At 45.1% G+C, this 24774-nt stretch overlaps 1 protein-coding gene and 1 pseudogene across 1 annotated transcript in view; both read left to right on the top strand.

Moving 5' to 3' along the window:
* LOC144120742 (carotenoid-cleaving dioxygenase, mitochondrial-like) overlaps positions 1 to 20605 on the top strand; it is a 70881-nt gene extending 50276 nt beyond the window's left edge. The window contains exons 2-12 of the mRNA XM_077653402.1: positions 3798 to 3934; positions 4898 to 5022; positions 6039 to 6180; positions 6992 to 7133; positions 8324 to 8532; positions 9453 to 9610; positions 12101 to 12194; positions 12785 to 12896; positions 13986 to 14086; positions 16471 to 16585; positions 17091 to 20605. Of these exons, the coding sequence (XP_077509528.1) occupies positions 3798 to 3934; positions 4898 to 5022; positions 6039 to 6180; positions 6992 to 7133; positions 8324 to 8532; positions 9453 to 9610; positions 12101 to 12194; positions 12785 to 12896; positions 13986 to 14086; positions 16471 to 16585; positions 17091 to 17245 (1490 nt within the window). The 3' untranslated portion in view covers positions 17246 to 20605. The remainder of the gene's footprint in view (positions 1 to 3797; positions 3935 to 4897; positions 5023 to 6038; positions 6181 to 6991; positions 7134 to 8323; positions 8533 to 9452; positions 9611 to 12100; positions 12195 to 12784; positions 12897 to 13985; positions 14087 to 16470; positions 16586 to 17090) is intronic.
* Positions 9897 to 10059, top strand: LOC144122317 (U2 spliceosomal RNA; annotated as a pseudogene).
* Positions 20606 to 24774: the final 4169 nt, after the last annotated feature.

Below are 24774 nucleotides of genomic sequence, written 5' to 3'. Positions count from 1 at the left end.
CTAGATGGGTGGTAAGTAAAGGGCCATTCGTTAAAGCAGAACGAACCTACAAAGATTGCGAGAGAGAGAGTTGTACGTTTCTTTTTCTGGGCACGATTTGTGCTTTTTATGAATCATCGAGGGTTCGTTACCTACCACTTCATTCATAGACAAAATGCATCGAAAGTGGCACTACGCTTATTGTGAATTCTGCAGTTTTCAACAACGGTCGCCAATACTAAGGTACGTAAACAGCAGCGGTCTCAGGATTCAGTTTTCAAGCTACACCGCTAGCCTTCCTTGTTTCGCGCTTCGAGACAATAAAGCCGAATGAGTTGCATAGCCTCGGGCAACGTGATCTTCGATACAAGCAGCCCAGCTTAGCTTCATTTCTAATACGTTTTGCTATGCATGCCTTTCATTTGCACGTCGCCTTGATTCCAGGGAATAAACATTCTAGCGTTTAGAAGAGCCTACGCCAGAGAGGACAACATAACTTGTTTGCACTGCTGCCCTTATTTGAGTGTGTTTGCACTGTCAATATCCCGTCGAAAGGGCGAAATAAACTCTCCCGAGTGCGGTAATTACGCCCCAAAGAAATTTTCAGTTGTACGAAACGCCGGTGAAACAGGCTTCAGATTCTTTAGTGCGAAATTCCTTTTAGTTTCCTGCGCGGAAAAGAAGCAAAATGCAGTCTTGTCCATTTCAAATAACTGGTGTGTAACAGAAAAATACTGCCACAAATAAACATGTAAGTACAAAAATAAATAAATAAACACAATATTGCGTGTTGAACGAGCTTTAACGATTTTGAAAAAGGCATAAACGAGCTGGTACAAAAAAAATTGCAATACCATTAATAGTTAACGTGCAAGAAAGCAAGCACAGGGGCAGGCCTAGAACATTTGTGCGCCGTAAGTGATGTGCTAGGAAGTCCTTTTCTTTCCTCCTCTCTCTGTCTTTCTCTGTATTAAAAAAAAGAAAGAAGGTATACACTAAACCGACAGCGCGTCTTCCTCGCTTGTTTCCATAACATAAAGTAAACCAGAAATGTAAGCGTGCATTTAACCAGTGGCAGATGCGCAATGCTCTGGGCTTTACGTCCCGGCATTACGTCCCGCTTGAGCTCCAGCATCTCGTGCTGCGACGTCACAGCGGCACCTTGTGCAATTCATTCATCGACCCCAACAATGTCACTCACGTCGAGTGTTTTCCACAGATCCGGCCATGCAACGCACCGTTCAGTGTGACTAGGCAAAGAGGACGCTATGGTAGGCGTTCGTTAACCCCGAACAAAAGCCAGGCACAGTGCAGGTGTTTGGCATGATCCACGACACTCACACTCAACGTGCCAGTAGCAATACGCCGAATGAACGGCAAGAATTACGCGCCAAATTGTCACGATATCGCACACTGAAAACGCCGGGCAGCTTCCCTGTTGTCCACTCGGTGCCCCTAGACAACACCTAGCGCAGTGACACGGTCACACCTGGCGGCGTACAAAGATCTCCGTTACCGTTACGGCGAAGCTTCGTGACCAGGAAAAGTATAGAAGGGATCCGAGATTATGCTCATTTTAGGTCATGTTTCATTCCTTCTTGCTGTTTCTGCGCCATTGCCACAACACAACAACTTCAATGGCAGCTGAACTGACAGGGTCTGGTCGGGAACGTTTCATTGGAGTTAGAGCAACGATGTGAAAAAAAAAAATTCTTGTGAAGCGATAGCCACAACACCCTCAGCTGGAAGTTGTTCGTTGCAATCTTCGTAAGTTCTGCGCCAAGCTGCACGACTCCTGAAAGAAAAGCGACCTAAATAACAGTTAAGGCTCCAGGAACAGCACGGATACCCAACCACGGGCAATTAAGATTGAGAAAAAAACTGTCCCCAGAGGGCGAGACAATCGCCATTTGTCTCGCACAATGTCGAGGCCAGACAGTGGAGATGAAAAGTACAGCGCAGACGACGACATATCGACCTTATGCTGCGGAACACAAATAACGAACGTAGCGGGCAACACAAAAAAGAACATTAAAAAAAGAAATCATTCATTGAAGCACAACAAAACCTGGAATCTTTAGGGAAAAGAGAGAAAAATAAAGAAAGGCTATTTCCGCGAAATGAGAAGACCCCAGAAATGCCTCGTGGGAACCACCGGGGGAAAACCAGCTTGGCGGTGAGAATGACCCCGCTCAGCCAGAGTTCTATAAAAGAAAAGCTGTACCAGGAGGCGACATGTGCTTGTCTTTTTGGTTAATTTAGAAAAAACAAAGGCAGGAAGGTGCACTCTGGCGCTCTCCCACGTTTGCTAAGACAAACGTGAACACAGGCTCAGCCATGTGGGTTTGGAAAGTAAACCCTCGGGCCCGTAAGCCAAGCAATCTTGTACGTACTAACAGAAGCGAAAAAAAAACAAACAGGAAGGTTATAAAGTAGAGAAAGAAAGCGTAGCCATGTGACAGGCGTTTCTCCCAGTGCAGTCGTAAAATAACACAAGGCGAGAAGTGGCGGCGATAAGTTCCGCCAGCGCCCTGGCGTCCGACAGCGAAAGGCCTTTCATCACACTCCCAGTCGCCATAGTATCCTTTGCTTAAACTTTTTGTATTGTGGCGCAGTTTTCTTTGTTCGTATGATTGCTACTCAAGGTTGGGAGCAGGGATAAGTAAGATAAGAATATTCGGTCTGAACATGAAAGTGGTCCCGGGACTTCTGGATGCTTCCTTCGTTTTCGCTATTTCGCTTCGACTTTCCCTTTTCGTCTTTTCTGTACATTTCTTTTGAATTCTAATCTATGAGAGAGGGGGAGGGGCGTCGAACGCATTCCGTGGTTATTTGTTTGCAGCTAGGGGAAACCGAAAACTTTGAGACTCTATTTTTAAACTGAGAATTTATGCATACTAAGCTTTGCAAATACCTCTTTTAGTTTTTGCAACTGCGATCTCCGAGACCATGAGCAAGAGCTCGGCAATTTAAAGACAACGCATCCAAGGAAGGACGCAGGGAGGCTATACTTTTGTGGCAAGTGCAAGATTTCTTCTGGATTTTCTGCGAGACATAACCAGAGAAGAGACATAATCAGAGACATACTCAGAGACAATCAGAGACATAATCAGAGACATAATCAGAGACATAATCAGAGACATAATCAGAGACATAATCAGCGAAATAATCAGAGAAATAAATGAAGTTGTCCAAAACATTCAAATTATTCCGATCAAGAAAGCGCTATCGTGAGTTAGACCGTACGCAGCAAATAACATCTGCATTTTCGACTCGTCGCCGTGGAGAGCATGGCTCTAATTCTGAATGAAAATTCATGACACAGAGATCGACACTGCAAACAAACCACAATCCCCGGTAAAGATAGAAGTTGACACCAAAGCGGAAACTGCGAAAAATTTCGGTTCAGGTAAAGTGGCCGCCATTAGTACTAAGAGAACAAAGGTCGTGCATCGTGAGGTCGGCCGCCTGCCTGTGTTGCGTGCAAGCTCATTCTCAATCCTTTCAATGTTTTTTGAGGGCGGCCCAAGCATGGAAACGGAGCCGTCGTGACGTCACCTCCTTGTTCTTTGGGGTTTAAAAAGACTACTTATTGAGAGCCTCTTTCGGTGCACCGTGGACCCTGCATGAAACAACCTTCACCGAAATAGTCCTTGGCGAGTCAACGAAAACGCTGTTTGCGGCGAATCATACCGAGAGTAACTTGTACTTTGTTTCCTGCCAACAGTGGATCGACTCTGCTTCTTGACTTGTTCCACTCTTCTCATAACCCCCCCCCCCCCTCCCCCGCTTTCTTTTTTCTATTCACTCGTTTGCAGGCCAGATTCCCGAGTGGCTGAGTGGCAAGCTGTTCCGGCTAGGTCCCGGCAGGTGGGAGCTGGGCGGAGGCTTCTGTGTCCGTCACTGGTTCGACGGCGCCGCCATCCTGTCCGCCTACGAGATACACAAGGGAAAGGTGCGAGCAGCCCACTGAAGTGAATGCGAAACGCCAACATTTCAACAGCGTAGCTGACAATAAATGACAATAAATGATGATATTGCTAGGCATTGTCGTAGTAGCACGGCTGGTCACGTGACCGGTCGTGACAAGCTGTAATAACGTGACCACCACATTGACGCCACTCAAGCGAGAGGCCGCAACCACATGACCTTGTGCTGTGGCGTCATCGCTAACATAAAAGTCCAGTACAGAGCCAATGCAGAGCCCTAATCCCCATGCCGTCACGTCACCATGAGCATGCCTTAAAAATAAGTCGAAGAGCAATTAGCTAATTAAGACCTTTAGCATAGCGGCGACACACGTGCGTCGACCCATAGCGGTTTACCAGACGCCTGCTGCGCATGCGCCGTGGCAAGGGTGGGGCGAGGCAGGGAAACTGCGAGTACAAAGTCAGCGTCCGACATGCCGGTATACCTCTACGCCAGTAACTCCCGCTACGCTAAAAGCCCATATTGCAAATTTACGAATCGAAAAAACATAAATCGTAAAATACTTCAAAAGCTGCGCAGGTTGAACGCATTATCGAGAAGCAAACTTGTCTAGACATTTCATTTTTGAGCCATTTATCCACAGTAGTGTTACATTAGCATTAGTCATGCAACAAGTTCTCTTGCATGCGAGGCCTTACGCATCATATCACCCAACCACCTGTGTATTAATTATCAGTGCTTGGGAAAGAGCAAGAGCTGGTGCTTTAAAAAACACTGTGTGCATGTTTTTTTTTTTCTTTTTTGCCGCGGTGTGGAGACAGGGGAAGGGGCACATCCAATGCGGTCACGTTTTCGCATGGAAAGAGGGCGAGGAAGTTGCAAGTTCTTCATGACGCTCGCATGACTAGCACTTTAGGATGTGTTTCATGCGCTGTAAGTGAGAGCCCTGTTGTTTTGTGACGTAGTTTTGTAACCCCTTCCCTCGCAGGTCCGCTACAGCTCGCGGTATCTGCAGTCGGAGGCGTACAAAAAGATGAGCGCCGTCAATCGTCCCGTCGTGACAGAGTTCGGCACTAGGTGTTACCCGGACCCCTGCAAGAACATATTCTCTAGGTGAGGAAGCGCTCACGCTTTGCCTACGTACAGCGGTAAATGGTCATGTAATGCAGAGTGGTCTCGCAGGGATAGTACAAACGCCATATGTGTTCATCTTCCGGGTTTTTTAATTATGTATATTTTCCGGTATTTTTAAATTTTTTTCAATGTATGCGTTGTCTCCTTTTGTAACAAATTTACTTAAATGTGTGTACCGCTCCCCTCAACAATGCTCTGTCGGCCATGAGGGTATCTGAAATAAATAAATAAATAAATAATGACAGGGGCAATTATGGATACGCTAAGCACTTCAATATAGACATCTTGAGGCAGGTAATAGTTTCACAAGTGATAAGAGTATGACGCTCATACGTTGGACGTGACTTAAGTCGTGTGCCTACAGTGCCGTACACCGTACTATTAATGAGAATGAACTGGGCCCATAGAACGTACCTTTAGACACTTAGACAAATATATGATGACAGTCACAACACCGTGCATGTGGTGAAATAACTGACACAGAAACAAGCAGCAGCAAAGTTGTTTCTAATGTCGAATTCCGCTTTTCAGACGACGTAAGCGCCCCTATGATTGCTTTCACTGAGAGAGTTATTGATAAGAGCAGAAAACGATCGGTGTGCTCGTTTCTCGATGAGTTATCGGATATAATGGAAAGGAAAGAAATTAATTGTAAATGGAAAAGTTTGAAACTTAATTTTTTTTCTATATTTAATGAGCGCTTTCGGACATTATTGAACACAAATGGAAAAAATAGTCATCCTTTGGAGGTGAATATCTGTGTACAATTTTTACATGATTTCTGAAGTTACATCCAGCGAACCTGGAAATCTGCCTCCGACATTTTACAAGTGATGCCCTTAGGATCACGCGAGGGCTCAGCGTAATGCAAGCAGATCTCCTTTAAATTTTTTTCTGCCGAAAAGTTGCGGCACAGGGTACTGATCTTCCCTTTGCTCGAGATACGAAGTAAAAACACTCGGTAGTCGTTACAGGTGTATGCGCTAAATTCCCAGGTTCTTCGCGGCCCTGGTACCAAGTGACTTGACGGACAACAACTTTGGCAACGTGTACGCGCTGGGCGACGAGCTGTTCTGCACATCCGAGACTTGCTTCATGTGGAAGGTCGACCAAGACTCTTTAGAAGCCGTCCAAAGAGTGGGTCCTGCCTTAATTTGCCCTCAAAACAACAGATCACCGTGAGCAGATAAAACAAACGACTTAGAAATCCAAATAATGAATGGCAGCTTCAAATAAACTGCAGTTTTATTTTTCAACCTGTTGTGAAGTTAAATAAACAACTGCATTGCGATGTATAGAAGTAAAAGACAATTTCGGCTCGTGAATATTTGCTGTGGACAACGATTAAACACTTACTGAACAGTGCGCGCCCGATGTCGAAATTTCAAGAGGCCAGTTTTAATCTGCACATGACAATAAACGTTTATATTTGCATATTGTGACAGTTGCAAAACCTTTATAATCAGGTTCTGCATGACATCATCGCAAACAGCGCGTCCTTACTGCTATTCTCTTTCGTAATATCCATCTCATTCTTGTGGAGGTTTATCAACATAAACGCTCTCTAGAGAAAAAAATAAGTCCCAATGCCGCACGGAGAAAAGCAAGCCAACGCTCCATAAGGTGTGAATCTATGTACGAAATACTGGAAAATGCGTAACGCGAGATCTTCGGTCGGAAGCGCATAATGTTCAAAGTATGTTTTAGAATAAACTAAAATAAACCGGTAATCACGTGCGGGCGCTGGAAAGCTGCTTTGGTCAGCAGAGGGTGACGTGTCGGCTCGGCGTCACTGACGTTGTTCAGCTCTGTAAAGAGTAGTTGTTAGGAAGCACATTACTTTGCTCCCTCTGTGAGCATCCAAAGTTTGAGCGCTATGACTGCTTTGCCTGGCCATAGCTTCGCAACCCAGAGATGAGGGCGTCTGTGCATTCTCCGCCGATCGCAGTACGACGTGAACAAGCTGACATCTGTGAACCTGGCCAGCGCGCACCCCGTCACTCAAGAGGATGGAAGCAGCTACAATCTGGGTGCGAGCTTCATTTCTGGCCTCAAGTACCACATCATCAAAATACCGCCGCCCGGGAAAGGTAAGATGGTATCGTATACCAGGTTTAATGTCCGAAAGCGACATGGCTATGAAGGACGCCGTAGTAGAGGACTCGGCCTCATTTTCGACCACCTAGGGTTCTTTAACACTCACATCGCATGGTACACGAGCACCATACGTTTTGGCTCTATTTAAACGCGGCCGGCAGGGCCAGGATCGAACCCGCGTCCTCAGACTCAGCAGTGGAGCGCCCTAGCCACCGCCCAAGAGCACGTGGGGGGGGGGGGGGGGGGGGGTACAGGTGGTTGATCTTTGAAGCTGGTTGTGTATTGGGAAGATTTATTATTGCAAGAGCAACGAGCTGCGAAAAGGAAAATAAAGGAAAGAGAAAGTACTGAGTCTTTTGACCTGGTTTCTCCTGTGTTTGTACTCTCGCAGCGCTAGTGCTTTTAGCGAGTTTTAAATAACCAAGAGTACACTGTGTTCAAGGATAATAGTTTTTAACACGGTAACCACGCGGTCTAGTTAGTGTGGATCAAACATAATGTAACCAGCAACGAAAACGTGAACTCAAGGAGAAGTATACAGGACAGCGCTGTCTTGACACTTCTCGCGTTCCTGTTTTTGTTGATGACTGCATTAGGTTTAGTACTTTATAGCGAGAGCACCTCTGTAATAACCAGCGACAGCTTGTGGACATGAACTTGAGCGAATTGGTACCAGCGAATCAAGTGAAATTCTGCAAGTCATTTACCAAGGCGTTAAAGGAACACAAATTGATTGTCATGCATTTTACAATCGGCTGCGTTTGCTGTGCTTATTCTAGGTTGCATTGAGAACGTTGTTCCATATTTAATAGATGCGGCCTCTTTAGTTGTCACTAAGCCTTTGAAAGACAATATCTGTAAACGCACCTACTGACGGCTATTAGGTCTCTTGTAGAACGGGCTATGTCTCCTTCATCACGCTTCACTTCAAAGGCTCGTTCATTAACCATCACCAATTAATGCCTTCGTTTATAGAACGTATCTCACAAACGCTATTTTCTTTTCACCTTCTTTCTCGCATATTCGCAAACAATCTTGTGGCTGGCGTTCTTTGGCAGCAGTTAAATATGAGCCAAAAGAACAAGAAAACTAGTACATGGTCATTATCACTACTGCTTGGGGTGTGCTGAGTGTCACACAGAGTGCCACAAATTCATTCTCCTCCGTTGTCACGTGTGCGTAGGCTGCTCAGGGCTGAAGCGAGCGTCGGTGGCGTACCACATCCCGTCGAGCTGGAAGACGACGTTCAGCTACTACCACAGCTTCGGCATGACGCGCAACTACGTGGTGTTCGTCGAGCAGCCTCTGCTGGTAAACGCCATGCGCTTGGTAGGCTCGCGCATTAAGGGCTACTCCTTCAAGGACTGCCTCGACTGGGCGCCAAAGGAGAAGGTACGATCTGCTCTGCCAACTAAGAAGCGGATAGCATTGGGCAAGTTGGTCAGACACGCTAAAAGGAAGAATGGAGCAGCATCATGTGCGTGCGTGTGCTCTCCTGGTGTCCTCGTTACTTGATGATACGCCAACCTTCCCTTTAGGATCTACCGACTAACATTTTTCCACGTGCTGTTAACTAGTGCAAGCGCGACTCGCTGTTTCCAGGCGGTTGCATCTGTAACACTTTAACGAAAACTGCGAGGGAGAAAAAAGAATAAGTGCTGCTCTAAGCGTGATGTGTAATGGCTATGTGCGTGTAGCCTTGAGAAGCAAAATCCACATCTGCCAGAAAACCAGTGGTGAAATTGGTGGAAACGTTACCTGAGATATGCCTGCTTAAATGAAGAGTGATCTGCTCTACTATTCATATTTTACACTTTTTTATATTAGCCTCTGAAGCCGCTACCGTAACTTATTGCGGAGATCTAAAAAAAATACGAAGACGTGCCTGAATTTGAAGAAGGCCTGCGTCTCTTTTGTAGCTGTAGCCATGGCGTGTGCTCACTGTTTCTCCAGCGGTTACAGCCTTCGCTGGCAAGGTGCTTGGCTTGTTCGGGGTGAAAGTTTTGAAGAAAATTAGATCTTTGATTTCATCCCATGGCAAAGCAACGCACGTTAGCCGTAGGTGCTTTGGCCAAGTTCACCATCAAAAAATGCGATAATCATTATCCTTCAGTGATTACATTAGTATCAGCTTTTGGAAACCTTGCACAGTTAATTTGCCCGTTTATTCTCTTCTCTCACGTATAAGCAAATCAATAAGGCGCTTTCTTTTTTCGTTTCTTTTTCCTCGTTTTTTTCCTGCCCACGGCTGTTTGCCCTGCCCTCGGATGGTCCTGATCGTGCTGGGTCCCTGTGACAACTCTGGACTCCAGACGAAATTCGTGGTGCTGGACCGAGCCACCGGAGTTGCCTTGCGAACGCGGTTCGTCGCGGACCCCCTGTTCTTTTTCCACGTTGTGAATACCTTCGAGGAGGACGGCCACATCGTCTTCGACATGGTCGCCTACGAAGATGCCTCCATACTGGACAGGTACGCCTTCCCGGCTCCACCCGGAGGACGCGTGTAGCCGATCCGCATTTTGAAGCTTTAGCTTCCCTACGCCATGTAACGCCGATTTCGCCGTGCCTGGCAGAGCCCTGTACTGCGAAAGCGCCGCGCGTGACGTCACAGGTGCACCGCCACCGCCGCCGCGGGCTTCTCAGCAGCGCTGGAGCCGCCGCCCGCTCTTCCGCCGCCCGTGACGTCACAGCCGCGCATGCGCAGTAGAGCATGCGCCGCGCGCCGTTGCTCGACTGCATATAAACAGGGGGTGCGAAGCGTTTCCTAGTGGATATCTGATTAATTATTTGATACGGGTCCCATTTGGACCCAAGGTAGTAAACTTATTTTTGGAAATATGGCGGAGTGTTTGAAGCTTGCTTCACCTCCGCCATAGGTTGGCCCGGTATTGCACTGCCTCCGGGATCGGCCTGGAACATAATAACGCGCGTCTTTTCTTTCTGCCTTCGCTATCCTATCTTTCAACTCTCTTACTTTCAGCACGTGGCAGCGATTGTGACTCAGCTTGAGCCAGTGGGCAAGACTATGCACTTCCCTTTTAATTCTTCCTGACAACAACAGCAAGCAAGCGTTCCCTAGGCAGATTTGCGATGATTGAAGAGGCGGAACGTCAGCGAACGTACTCAGTAAGACCGCAATACAGGCTACGCGAGGCCACGTCGACGCATCCCGAAGTTGTAGCATGGTACAATCCGGGTCAGCAGTGAGCCTAAGAAGCGAGGACAAGACCAGACCGACTCTTCTCCTCAAACGAGGGGTTGGCCAAACTAAAACGAACCCGTTTAACCCGTGGATCGCTATCGCGTGCACACTAGGTTTAACCGGAGCTAAAACACCAGCAATTTTCCCAAGATTCTGGCGGATTCCAAGCAGATTATGGCATATAAGCTTCAATGTGTATTATAATAAACACTGATGAAAGCAAGCATTTAGCGGCCTGCTTAGAGTGTATACGGTAGACATTACCGATAAATGAGTACGAGATGGGGTAAACCATGTCAAGCTTGTAAAAGGTAAAAAAAAAGAGTAATATCTATATTGTACAGCCGCAATCATACTCGCCTTCACCTGATGAAAAGTAGCTTTAATCACCTTTTCTTGCGGGTCATTACTCACAATTATGTTTTTACAGAACCACGTCTTTAATTTTTTTCTTACAATCCTACAAAGTTCCTCGAGTAATTCCAGCATGGATTGTGCCATTGTGTGTGCGCACACTGTTAGGTTACATATTTCGCTTCATCGAGAACTCTATCTGCCATTCCCAGTATGCAAATGTGAGGGAAACCGTATTCAACTTAGAGGAGGAGGAGGAGGAGGAGGAGGAGGAGGAGGAGGAGGAGGAGGAGGAGGAGGAGGAGGAGGAGGAGGAGGAGGAAGAAGAAAATCGTTACTTAATACAGTTACACCCCCGAGACGGGAGCTTAGTCCAGAAGGCTTCTGGTTGCTCCCTCCAGAATGGCCCGCTCGGTCAGTCGTAGCTGGTCGTCAGGCTGTGTAGCCAGAAGAGCGGCCTCCGAGGAAGAGGGGAGAGGAGGAATGGATGAGAGGAGCGCGGAAAGGATGAGCGCATTCCTGAAGGTAATGGTTTAGAGTGGGTGGGGTGGCTTTACAAGTGCCGCAGTCGGGTGGAAAAAGGGTAGGGTGAAAGTTATCTGCAAAGTGGGGGGATGGGAACAACTGTGTTGGAGTTGTCGCCGGAACGTGATTTGGATGTGAGGACAACAGCAGTAGTTTCTACGTTCTTTAGTTTACGCTTTTTCTATGTCTTTGTATTAAAAATTTTTGATGGCTCTGTGGCACGCGTAGCACTCATTATGCTGCGTTATTTCTTTTTGGACAGTGCGAGACGTTTAAGGAGAAAAATCACTACGATAACGTTTTTTACTTGAGCATTTTAAGGAATCAGTTTATTTCTCTTTGGTCTGTATTGCAAGCGAAACCGTCTATTTTGCCTTAGCTACATTTTATTCTCTATCAAAATATAAATAGACTGTCAGGGCCAAAGCCTTTCTAGAAAAATTATAAATTATCGTGTTTCACGAAGTTTCCTCTATAACTTCGATTTTCAGCCAGAAATACACGGAAAAAATCTAACATTTTGATACGCACCTTTTTTACGTTTTTCCACTTTTCTAGCAGGTTTTATACAGCGGTGTATCAATTTTAAAGCGGAAGAAAATTTCCATTTGCCGTCAAACTTCAGGCACTTGGTCTTTATTTCTATTTCCTATTCTTCAGGAATGTATTCGATACTCAAATAAAAATAACCAGAAAACTAAAGACTGATGAGGTACACACAGACTCCTGTCTGTCTCCGGCTGGCAGCCTCCACCTAGTGTTAGTCTCTTTGCCTGGGTGGCTCTTAGCGCTCGCCTTTTGTATAACTTATTCGCTTTCGGCGTATCTGTTCAGTTGTTGAACTTCTTCGTTTCCTGTGTTTCTGTTTTGTTCGCGTAGGTACTACTTGGACAAGATTAGGAACTCGACGGACGAAGACTTCGATCCGGACAGCCAGGGTCACTTCAGACGCTTTGTGATCCCCGTCTCGAAGGTGCGCACTTTGAAAAGCTCAACATTCCTTCCTAACTTGGCGCCACACTGCGTGGTGACTCAGAAAAAGAATAGAAAATACTCCTCCGCTTTTCCTCATTAGCTTAAATAACTCACGTCAGCACTCGAGAAACTCAGTGCGCCGAAGAAGTTGTTCTCAGACTTAAAATCCTTCTGAGTCAGGGAACAGCACGGCTCATTCTGGACATTGGAAGCATGAACTATGTCTTGTAGTTTTTTTTCGTGCAGCAAAAAAAAAAATTAGTATCAGTGGCATCACATTATTTTACTGTGTTTTCCAAAACTACTAACCCAGTATAAAAGTTCTAGTGAGAAGAAAAAAAAACAGTGTCATGTCTTTTCGTTGTGGTATGCGAAACTTGTTCTCGTGTTCGGAATTTCTAGAAAACAAAGCGGAAAGAATAATTCACATTAGAGGCAAGCACAACAATTTCAAACTTGCTTCTTTACTCATTGTACTCGTACTTTGCTAGCAGCGAAAGAGATATCTTGACTTCTTTGGAGACAGGACAAGGATGCTGTTTTATTTGTATTTTTTGCCGTCCTTCTTTCTCCCACTTTATAAAACAGGCTAGCAGCACTAAGGAGGGCAACCTGGTAAGCCTAAAGTACACCGAGGCGCGTGCCTACCGCCAGGACAACAACACAATCTGGCTCACACACGAGGAGATGGGATGCAAAGGTGCGCTCCACTTAAACCCTTCGCATGTACGCCGATTATGTACGCACGCTGCACGAGCCACAACGAGCCCTGTAAATCTAAACAGTTGGAAAGCAGCTAATTTTTGGGGGCCTCATGTAGTAAAGCAGGCATGATGGCTTGAAGTGAGGGCGTTGCAAGACTACTGAAAGAGCATGCCTCGCGAGGCATGAAAGCAGCTGTTTTGCGGAGAGGGGAAAAAAAGATTACAAGCTTACAAGCAAAGAGGTTCCAAGAGAATACAAGCTTGTCTCGTCCAATTTCTACTGTACCTAGGCTTCGTGCTGAGGTGTGGCTAGTGCACTAATAGTCTGCGCCCACATGTAGTTCACGCGGTGGACGAGAGCGATAAAGAGAAAACAATATTAGAGGCAATAGATGCAGCCAGCCCGTCCATTAGCATGTCGACAGACTGCTGATGGCTTTTGCAAAGCTGACGGTCGGAGGCCAGCCTAGGACATCAAAAATGAAAATTCCAGTAGATATTCATTTTATTTATTTATTGAATACTGCGGACAGGCTGTATGTCCAAGCAGGAGAAGGAAATACATACAGGGGAAATGCAAAGCAAGTACGATAGTACCGAACAATATAGATGCCAGAAAATAATGCAAAAACACAATCGAAAATGCGGGTACAGTGCAGCTACTAAGCCAGCATTAAAAAGCATAAATAGCATTAAAATCCATTCCAGAGCAGCAGCTCGGCGGCATTCTGCATTTTCGAATGCTGCTTAATGCGAAGAGGCTAGAGAATTTCTTGCGTCGTTTTTACTGCCTAGATTTACGTGTAATAAAAAGCACACTGTGCCGCTTTTAAGACAGTAAATATGCACGTGAGTAGCAAAGCTTGACAGATTCTCCTCATCTTCTGGAATTGCTTTGATGTGGCCTGTCCTGATTTTATGAAAAAAAAATGCAATCTCCAGACTAAGATTACCTGCAGCTTGATGTGCTTCTGCTTTATACTCGCGCTGGCAACGAGCTGACAGAATGGCAGCCCAGTAGATTCATGTGTGCTCACTATACACATGCAATGATTTGCAATGAGTGGTGGCGAATTTATGTGCAGGTTACGATTTGCCAACGATAAATCCGGAGTACCAGGGGAAGCCTTACCGGTACACATACGGCAGCGGAAACTTCGAGCGACTCGGCGAATGCAGAAATGCGGTAATGCTATTAATCTACGCTCGCCTTCTCCAACACTGTGTCAGTACCCAAGTAGGTATAAGCTACAGCATGTGACAGCATATCAATAGCCAAGTTTCTGTAACAACCCGCACATGATAACTGTTCCTGACTTGCGCATATCCGTGACTTCGCAAGTGGAAATCGTTCTTTGTTCTACAGACAAGGCTGCAGCTGAACACGGAGCGTTTCTAACACCCCCTTCCTCACAACGCAGCTTCAAAAATTAGATATCTCTATTCAAGACGCTTCTCTTAGCTTCCACTTACTGTGCCAGCAAAAAACTTCCAGAATAAAAGCTTGTGTTATCTGATTTCTAAAAGCAAGCGTTTTATTGATATGTCGCATGGCCTTCTGAAAACTGTATTGTATAGACAATTTTATGGGCTACGTTTTCAACTACCTTTTTTATTGCTTGATCCAGTCGCGGTTATGAAAGCCTGAAATCGCTTTGCTTGTCCCAATTGTTTTGATTATAACGTGTGCACTGTGACTGAAGACAGGCTTGTTGCATATTGAGCATCTTAATATTTCAATTGGGTTTCTTCATCTGAGGCAGTATCTACTGAGGGCTTCCTGTGTAGTAGCGTGTTCACTTTACCAATAAGTCTAAATTAACTAATGAAGCGCAAAGAATGAGGTCAAGCCTAATATAGCTGCTTGAGCGGCTAAGATGCATGGTGTATAAGTAAAAACGATACCATCTGTAGCGGAATTGTTTCCGCGCACCTGACAGCGACTTACCACGAAATCCTAAACTTAAGTAAAGTGCTAAGTTTTCTAATACTTCTTCAAAAGTTAAGCCTTTTTCCTTCCGTCTTCACATCCTCCTGTCCTGCCGTTTGGCGGTGCTTCTCGATATGTACGTTCTGACTAGCCCATTTCGGCACTTTGGTGATAAAAGGGCACTCGGCAACTAAAGTGTAACTCCGGTGGTTTTAGTCTATTTTCACTTGACACCACGTCACATTTCTTGAAGTCCTCTGTCCCTGGCGCAACAAAGTTTTTGTCAAAATACTGGCGAACTGTTTTAGGACAGAAAAAAAAAACAGCGAACCGAAATCAGAACTGAGTACGCAGCCAGGGACGATGCTTCGTGCGAGACTGCTCTGATGTCCCAAACAATACCGGAAAACACAGCTACGTACGTTGAATGACTGAAGTAATGATTGAAAACAATGACAGCTTTCATTAAATGCCTGAAACGACGGAAAAGCTTGGCGGACTTTTGAACCACATTCTTGAAAAAGAAACTGCGATAGTATTTAGACTGCTTTCTGCGGTGTCTACAGTGTGTGTCCAAGGTTCTTCAATTTCCGCGCCAACAATCCGCTTCGAACCGGTTCCATTGTCCTTATATGTCATGCATGAGCCATCCCTTTCTGGAACGATCGAGTACTTTGGACTGGATTAAAATATAAGCTTGCACTAATCCGACCACCTAATCCACCTTTATTCGTTTTTTTTTTTGGGGGGGGGGGGGTGCAGCCATTAAAACTTTTGGCGGTCCTTTGGAAGTTTGATTGATGGGCCAAATTATAAATCTTGGGATCCTCGGGTTTTCAAATTTGGCTGTGCCCTATGATACGTGCAGTGCTAATCACGTGCTGTTGATAAAGTCCTGACCCTCTCAATCTCATTCATAGATCTCAGGGACTCCTTATACCACTACTAGCGCAGTAGTGCCGCGGTTACGCGAAGCACCTCCCAGCAGGTGGTTGTTTCAAACACAGCCACAGGTGGGGGCTTGTGAGACCCAGGGTGTTCTTACCCAAACTCCCGTAAGGCTCATGTGCTTCGCCACAATGTGCAGATGGCAATTGCAGTGAACTGATTTGAACTGATCTCATTGCCATGTGATGCGGTGGCCATGTAGCTCGCAATCTCGTTGCCAGGGTCTACTTGCCATGATGGCCTGTTTGTGATGACGTCGCAAGGTCGCGAGACCTCTCTTTACCAACCAGGGATTTGCGCGAGAGGGAAGCCGGTAATTTTTATTAACAAACCAACATGAATACCATCGCATTAATACACGCCTCAAACTTTTCTTATTGAAGCTGGGAGCGGGAATTATACTGCGCGAGTAATGTTTCTGACGTCGCAAGTGCCGTATTTTCAATAGAAATCATATATACTCAGGCCACAGAAACTGCAAACTCTAAAATCGATATGCACAAAGCAATCTCATGTGGCTTTTAAACATGACAGAAGTAATAAGGATCGAGTGGAAGATATGCAATACATCTCAACCCCGAAAAACACCCGAAAAACATTCTTATGGGCTGGAATAAATATGAGGACCGCGTTGTGACTTCCTCCGAACTTTCTCGCACATAGCATTTTCTGTATTGTTGCGCGCTGCGCAGATATGCAAGCTGGACATCGAGAGCCGCGATATGAAGCTCTGGAGGGAGTCGGATACACAGTTCCCCAGCGAGGCCGTCTTTATCGCGAACCCCGAGGGCGTCGCTGAGGATGACGGTGAGATGTTTAATGATCGAGCCTGGCATCCTTAAGCTTCGTAGCACCGTGTCGTTAATGCTCGATGATAACTGAAATTTCTGTAATGAATTGTGAAAACACATAAGGGATCTCTCGCTAGTGCCCGGCCTCTAGAGCTGTTAAGCAACCTGACGGATAGTGCATGAATCTATCTGTCACTGAAAGCAAGGAGAGCATAGGGGAATGTTTCAAGCTTTTTTTTTAATTTGCGGTGTTTATCAGAGAAGAACCAATAGCGCAAATTTTTATGACTATAAGATACTTGTGTTGGCTAGCTGTTTGCGGATGCGATATTGGCTCAAGGTGCAATTTAAGCTCCTGGAAAAGCATAGTGGGGACACAATAATGCTTCACCTATGCTAATAATATATGATATGCCCTCATTTGCTCTTTTCGCCTCGTATGGCACCGGTTTCCGGCATTCTGTTTTTCCTTTTGAGTGCTCGCCTGATTTCAACTCATCTGTAAACCCTCCCCCGCACAGGCGTCCTTCTGTCAGTGGTGAACGACACAGACTACAGCAAGCCGGACTTCCTCTTGGTGCTGGACGCCAAGACGCTGACCGAACTTGCGCGGGCACAACTGCCCCCTCACGTGCGCGCCTGTACCTCGATCCACGGTTGCTTCGTCAGAAGCTGAGGCTTCTCTTCGAGCATCGCACAAACTGCCTTTGTATAAGCAACACCCAGTTCCATTCACTGCATGTAAACGTCCTTCATTTTGATGCTGGGAGCCGCATCATAGGTTGATGTTCATCGTGTTTTATTTTATTTTCTAGTCAAATAATATGGATAAGACAACACTGGTGTGATGTGGAATGTTTGCTTGTTGTTTTGTAAATGTTGCAAAGAGAATATGGTCACGTAGTGATACCGGTAAATAGTATTGCGAGTTGTAATTGCTGTTAAGTTGCATCCTAAGGGCAAGTAGGCGTTGCGGGCTTTCCGCAGCTACTCATTTCATTCATCCTATTTTTCCAGTGTGCTTCACTTCTTAGCTTGTACCTGTTACTGAGGCCGCACCGTGCTTGGTAGAGCGAAAACGTGGATCCTTCAGTGCTATTCTTGTTAAATATCGCCCACAAACGTAAACTCACAGGATATTCTCTAGCATAACACATGTGCTTATTTTGTTTAGTAATCTAAATTTATATCGCTGAAGCGCTAGAAATTATGCTGTACGGGAAACCCAAAGGTGCAGTTCTTGCTTCCAAACAATATGCATTTTATTCGGGGATAAACTCTGATGACTCTTGCTTTGTAAATAAACCAGATCGTTTTTCTTTTTGTATTAAGCACCCTGGCTGCATATCTAGACAGCCAACATTGATTGGAGTTATAAAACGACGATTCGACAATTTTTACCACATCGAAAAAAAACCTCCTGTTTGTCTCTCTTTTTTTACGCCGCGGCAATGTGTTTCGTGCTGACGTAACATGGCTTGAGTAACCTTCGAAAAGAAAGATGACCAATATGCTGCTGCGGCAGCAGGCACAGAAAAAAGCTTCGGACAAACTGACAGTAAAAAAAAATAGTTTTCCACCATCAGGTCCTTTTACCATGTTGTAACCTTTCAAGTTCTGTTCTTAAGTATTAACCGATTCTATATGCACGCATAGCGCCATCCAGTTTCACCTAGAATACTATACTTAGTCTGCTGATATCTGCAAAGGCGTATGGCCTTCACCTGGTTAAATAAAGCGGCACATCACTAGCATCCATCAGAGCACAGCTGTCTTAGGGCAAATCAGTTGAGAAGGATGATTCAATGGTGTTAGCGGCGATATAGCAGATTCCTATTTCTTTGTTTCCTCTTTCTCAGTGAACACCTTAGACCCTATCAAAAAACAAGCGTGACGAGAAGTAAATCCTTGTTTTTTTTTTTTGTGAGGCTAGGGGTGTAATTGGAGTTTAAAGCGTAAGAAAACGCAACAGACTAGTTATTCGCAGACATCACAGAATGATATGTCATATTAGACGTGCAAGTCTTTCTCATCTCCTGCTTTCGAACTTAGTTTGCTTATGATTTGTTTATTACTTGCTTATGGCACAAGCTCTGTCATGTTGCTGTCACTGCGCTGGAATACGGCACTGCCCTTCAATTTGTAGAAAGTTATGAAGACGATTTTGTACGCACGTTGATGTTATAAGTTGGTAGCTAAGTATAAGCTGCGTCATTTCCATCATTTAGGACATTCTGCATCGAAGCTCATAGCCCCATCCTCACCAAATCAGACAGTGTATTTTCTCACAGCTCCAAAATTTCTGTCAAGTAAGTGCAACCCATTCTTCGTCACTGATCGGTGTGTGCTTCTGAACAGGACCGCTGGGATACCACTCTGCAGTCCCCGTAGTCATGAAGCGAAGCGGAGTAGTAAAAAGATTCTTGTATTCGTTTTTATTGCTCCTAAACTAGGGTAGATTGGCCGTTTTCTTAAACAAAGCGTAGCGAAAATCTTAAGTTCAGAACGCGTAGAATTACCCTACCTTCGCACCCACTGCAAGGGCATCGCATTTTTTTCTGGGAGTTTGCGAAAACTGCTGGTATTCGTATTCATATTTCACTTGGAGGTTCTCTTTGTTCGCTAATCCACAAAATGCAACGGTCAATCCTCTTTCACCGTTTCAACTGTCTGAATTGCACTTAAAACAGCAGCCAATGAAGAACAGCGCGTAGCAAGCAGGCACGACACCTCGTGTGTTCTCCTGTCAGTCCCGTGTCGTGTCTCCTTGCTGTGTGCGGTCCCGCGTTGGCTGCTGTCTCAAGTGGAATATGAACCAACTAGCTCAGATCCAGATTATCTTGCATCGTGTGTCTAAAATTATCGTAATGAGTAATATGCCACTAACGAGTAATTGCTCCTTCATTAATAAGGAATATTTTGAGGTCTTAAAGATTAATTCTGACTATTCCCACTGTGCTGGCTTTATATATATGGAGGTTTCGGTGTCAGATTAAAAATAGGAATTTGTATTCACGAATATTTGTGGTCTCAATCGCATCATACGAACTCCATTGAATGTTTTTTAGAGGGCGGAAAGGCACCAAGAGTGCTCTTGTTGCCTGACCAATGATAATTGAGAATGCCATCGTTCATTTTTTACTGTTGAAAGTCACGGCAGTAGGCTGCAGTCTCTAATCGAGACGGTTAAAGAGCAAATACTATTACGACGTACACTGAAATGCGGTTAACTATCTTGTGAGAGTCATGGCGCCTATATATATATTTGTTACTTAACTTCCGCATGATATTTTTTTTTGCACTACGCATCCTTTTGTTCCGGGATACTCTGTTGTGTTCTATTTCACGTGATTTGGGACCACCATCTGCTTATGCGCCGCCCAGTCTTGATGTTAGCGCGAGAACTTTGGCTGAATGTGTATTCGCGTATCCTCGCTTCCTGTCACTAATATAAGTGGATCTTGATCACATGTGGAACAATGCTAGAAAAGGATACGCAAGTAGCACTCGCCAGATATAGTCAGGTTCAGGCGCATGAACATACATAGCTATTGTTCCAAAGTGCACTACAACGTAAACGTTGATGCAGAAATGAAAAATTTAGCTAGATAATCACAACTGGGTAGAATCAGATAATTCTGACGTTCTGAACAACATAATTAGAAAAATTTTTGTAATGTTACTATTAGACCATTTACTGACTATTGGAGCATTAAAGACTGCTTTCATTGCGCACAGTGCGCAAGTGAAATTCCCTCAATGCGAATTTCATGAAACGAGAGTACGTCTCATTATTCAGGTGTCCATACACTCCAACAGCTGTGATAAATCGATTTGTTGTACCTTCTGAATTTTTCATGCTGATAGCGATTTACCAATTTCTGTGCCTTTTGTTTCTTGCTTCCACTTTCTTCGTGGTCCTGAATTTATGCTGATTAAGAATGTGTTTCGAAGCTCTGGTTTATTTATTGCTGTACTTTGATTTTCTGTAAAAACTGCGTCTGCCTAAAGCCTGGTATCCAGGTTGGCAGGGGCCAATAAAAAGAAATCAACAAACAAAGAACGCCTTGCAGCCTTATGATTTCTCTTCATACTCACTAACATGAGTGAATTTGCACCGCACTTTATGCTCAGGTGAGAAACGCACGCTGTTTGTATGAGTACACGTATCTCATAAAATGTGCACGCATGACATGTTGACCTCTTAACGTGCTCAGTCCGTTTTTGTCTTCCGTGTGTTGGTTTATCATATGAGGTATCTGTTGAATATTTACGATACCCTGGTGTTCTGGATAAACTTCACAGACATGGTTCGGGCGAAAATAGCAATCACCACAATTATTGCTTGGTGAAATATAAATACTCCGCTTAGTACTATAGAGTATGGGGAAGTGTTTAACGTTGCACTTGCTACCGAGTGCTATGTGAAACAATGGTAAATACGCAAAATCGACAGTTTAAGACAATGTACGGCGACTGAATACATTTTGCCAAACCACTACGCAGTAGCTCACGTGATGATGTACGCGTCGGGCGCATCAAAAATGCAGTGGTAAAACTTCTTGGGCCTTATAGTGTGCCGCGCGAAAGACGCTGTCTTTTTGCTTTGTCCACTGCCGACTGGGTGACACGTGTGCCTGGCGAAATTCTTAATTATATGTTTGCTTTCTCTCGCATCGCTTTATTCCCTTCTCCGTTTCTTGCAAGCCTTTGTTCGCGAAAACGAATACTGAAGATAAAAAGTGCTTTGGAAAAAGGGGGAAAATTAAATAGAGCCTTACGAAAACCAAAAACAATACAGTTCTTTTGAAGGAAAACTGCCCGTAAGTGGAACTTCCGCGTACGTCAGGGGTCACCGGAGCAAGTATTGTGGCAGGGTGAAAAGGCTTACACGAAACCGCGGATATTGGTTTCTTAAGAAGGAGGGAGGCGATAAAATGGCCGGCAGTCCTCCCTTGCATCCTGTTACTTCTTTCTGCTCCCATCGCTTCTATTTTCTGCCGCATCGGATATCTCGCTACGCTCGTCTTAAGCGAGTGTTGCCGCCCACACTGAAAAGATGGCAAACTCCCCATAGAAGCGGATTTTCGTGTCATTTCAGCAGTTTTGTTTTGTTTACTCTTTCTTGTCAGAAAGCCTCTGTTATCATTTTCAGCATGCCAGGCCGTACAACCTTGGCCACGCGTTGGAAGTTGCGCTTGGACTGACGCACGAACAGATGAAAAGGTGAAGACTACAATGTACGAAGCATACCATGATAGCCCGGCAGTCTAACAAGCGGGCAGAAAAGCTGCGGCGATGGCCCAGTGTTCTAATTCAGTCATAGGCCAAACTGATCTGTTCTCATCGCCGCGAGTCCAAATCCGGCTCGACACCATAAGTATGCTAAGCCATTAAAAATTTGTGCTAAGCGTGTGTTGTAGAGGCTGATTCAGTAGGTGAGGCCAGCATCCTTTTTAACCTATCCCAGCATGTGGAACGCTGGTGCCGCATAGTATTTCACGCTGTCGCCCGCTCCAGGGTACGAGATAAACGCCATTTTCTTATCACTATTACATCAGTGCACACTTATAGGAGTATATGTGATGAGAACATGCTATGTAGACCAAGCATAAAGAATTCGCGTGATTAGGTGGTCTGGAGCGTGAAAGCGCAAACAAATGCTTGAGGCACACGCCGGAAAGATGCTGCGTTTCGTGTCAAAGATTCTCAAGTTATTCTACAACTACATATCTTGAAAGCAGTTGCGGGAGGTACCAGTTCTCCGTTCAAAAGCATGAGATTCTTGCTGTGCGAAACGAATCAATAGTGAGGGAACGTGGAAAACTCGAAAGATATTTTCCGCCCCGGCATGCTCCACTTCTTTCTGATCAAAAAGTAGGAAATAATGCGAAAGTGAACTAATGTTTATTGCAGGCTGTACAGAAATCACGCTTGATAGAGAGAAGCAAATATGGTGCATAAGGTATTGTCCCGAAGACGACGAAGCTGGCAGTGGTGCGGGACGGAGCGCTCGCGCCAGGCCAGCAGCCATTAAAATCACCTCACTGCCATCGATCATCTCGCCTTATTCTTCGGCCGGTCGCCACGTAACAATATCATTGACAGCGAAGAAATGTTCGGTTTGGCTTGTATTTTCTGCCTTCCAGCATTGCAACCGAAAGTGGAAAATCTCCCGAAGTTTTTCTGTGGCTTCCAGAACGGGGAAGCGACCGCAAGCAAAACACATGCCTCGCTTTCTCTATGGCTTAGAAAAATTAGGCTCACATCAGTTGACTTGGTAGCGCTTCTTAACTGCATGGGAAACTCCCGCGCATGAAGAATCGCTTTCCTTCTCTGGGGTAAGGAGTTCTGACAGCTTTGGTTTAGGCGGGTTTAGAGTCCCAGAGCGACTCAGGCGATGAGGAACGCCGTAGTGAAGGGCTCCGGAAGTTTCCACCACCTGGGGTTCATTAACGTGCACGTACATTGCACAGTACACGGGCCTCTAGAATTTCGCCTCCATCGAAATTCTACCGCCGTGTCCGGGATCGAACCCGCGTCTTCCGTGGCAGCAGCCGAGCGCCGTGACCACTGAACCACTCCGATGGTAGTTCTAACAGCGTTCAACTCCATGATATTTAGGCGTCTTGTTTTGAATCTTCTTTACTGACTGCATTCGAGTAAAAGATTTGATTCCCTTAAGAGAAATTGATCATCGGGTACGTAAATTAGGACTTGTTCAATAAAGCGCGTTCACATCTGTGTTTTATGGTCTTGAAGAAGCGTTTCTTTGTTCGAGCGTCAATCCGATAATATTCCACCGTATATGCAAGGTCTTTTCGACTGCTATCAAATCTATGATAGGTAAAGAGTATTCTCAAAACCATTTTGTGCAGATGCTTCCTTTTGGTTGTTAGCGCATTCGTTAATTGATTGAATACCCCATTTGGTTGGTAGGGGGTGAGAATTAATAAGTAGAAAAAAAAACCGTCCCAGTTCCTTCTGTACTTACTGCCGTGTGATATAGGGGGATACTACAAACTGGATATAATAGTAGTGGAGAGAAGAATCCATATATGTGCAAATAAACATCTATAGATGCTAGTCTGCGCTAAAGCTTGAGCTTTTCTTTCGCTACAAAAAAAATCATAAAAGAGCTAATAGCTGAGCCTTGAAATAATCCATAGCAATCAAAAACATGGTGTGGCACACACTCGTTCATTAGAAAGTGCCCACGTGAAAAATGAGACAGCTGGCTCGTCTAAAGCGGCAAGTTAGCAAACTAAATCACGCAGAGTGCCTGTTCTGCTGAATAATATATAGCCAGTGATATAGGCTACAGCTCTCACCATGTAAAATAACTGTCAACTAAAATATTCGGTTCTTTGATTTTTGCGCTCACAGCCAGAGTGGCCTAGCACTTGTGAAAGTACTTTCATGAATTTACTGAGAGGTTTAAAGCTCAAGTTTACTTTATCTCGCATCCGAAAACCGGTGAGTGATCAAGATTTCTGAAAAGCACTTCATGTGAAACCAGACATGTGCTGCCAGTTTTCTTCATTTTGAGTTGTCATTCAAAGGTGCGTTTCATTCGCATACATGGCATTCACTTATGTCTAACAAAGAAGCGTTGAAACTCAGCATTGTTGTTTTTCGTTTTAATGAATCACAGAAATCAACACAACTCACAAAGTCATAAACTTGCGCTCTAACAACACCAACGTACACGCTCATGGCTTGGCCCAATCTCGTATGTTGTATGAATAACTCGGTAAACACGCCTTTTCGGAGTTCTTAATTACTGTCCACGTCAATTGATGGTGCTGCGGGAAGAAATTTGGCAGTATGAAACACAAATGGCACGCTGCCTTTCCTAAAAACCCGTGGCGCTGGCTTCGTGATGTCGCTCAGGAACCGTGACACCATTGGTGTGTTAGGATCAAGGCGTGCATGTTTTAGCGACGCCGGAAGCTTGCAGAGAGCGCGTAAGTTTTACCCAAGTGATGCAGAAACGCGCTATCCGCGAACTGGAATAATGAAACCCGGGTTCTGGTGGTGGTCCTGTACTATTTGCATAATGTCCAGACAGCCCGAGTTTCTGCCTCTCAGGCAATAACCGCGTCGGGCAAAGCTATTTATGCATGCGGCACTTCCCGCTTAGCCTGTGTCGTCCGGACCTGAAACCTCAACTCGAAATCGAGTCTGAGCCCAAAGTTGGCTTAA

The sequence above is a fragment of the Amblyomma americanum genome, chromosome 2 (genome assembly GCF_052857255.1).
Source record: "Amblyomma americanum isolate KBUSLIRL-KWMA chromosome 2, ASM5285725v1, whole genome shotgun sequence".
Classification (NCBI taxonomy): domain Eukaryota; kingdom Metazoa; phylum Arthropoda; class Arachnida; order Ixodida; family Ixodidae; genus Amblyomma; species Amblyomma americanum.
This window is presented reverse-complemented; position numbering and strand designations above follow the sequence as displayed.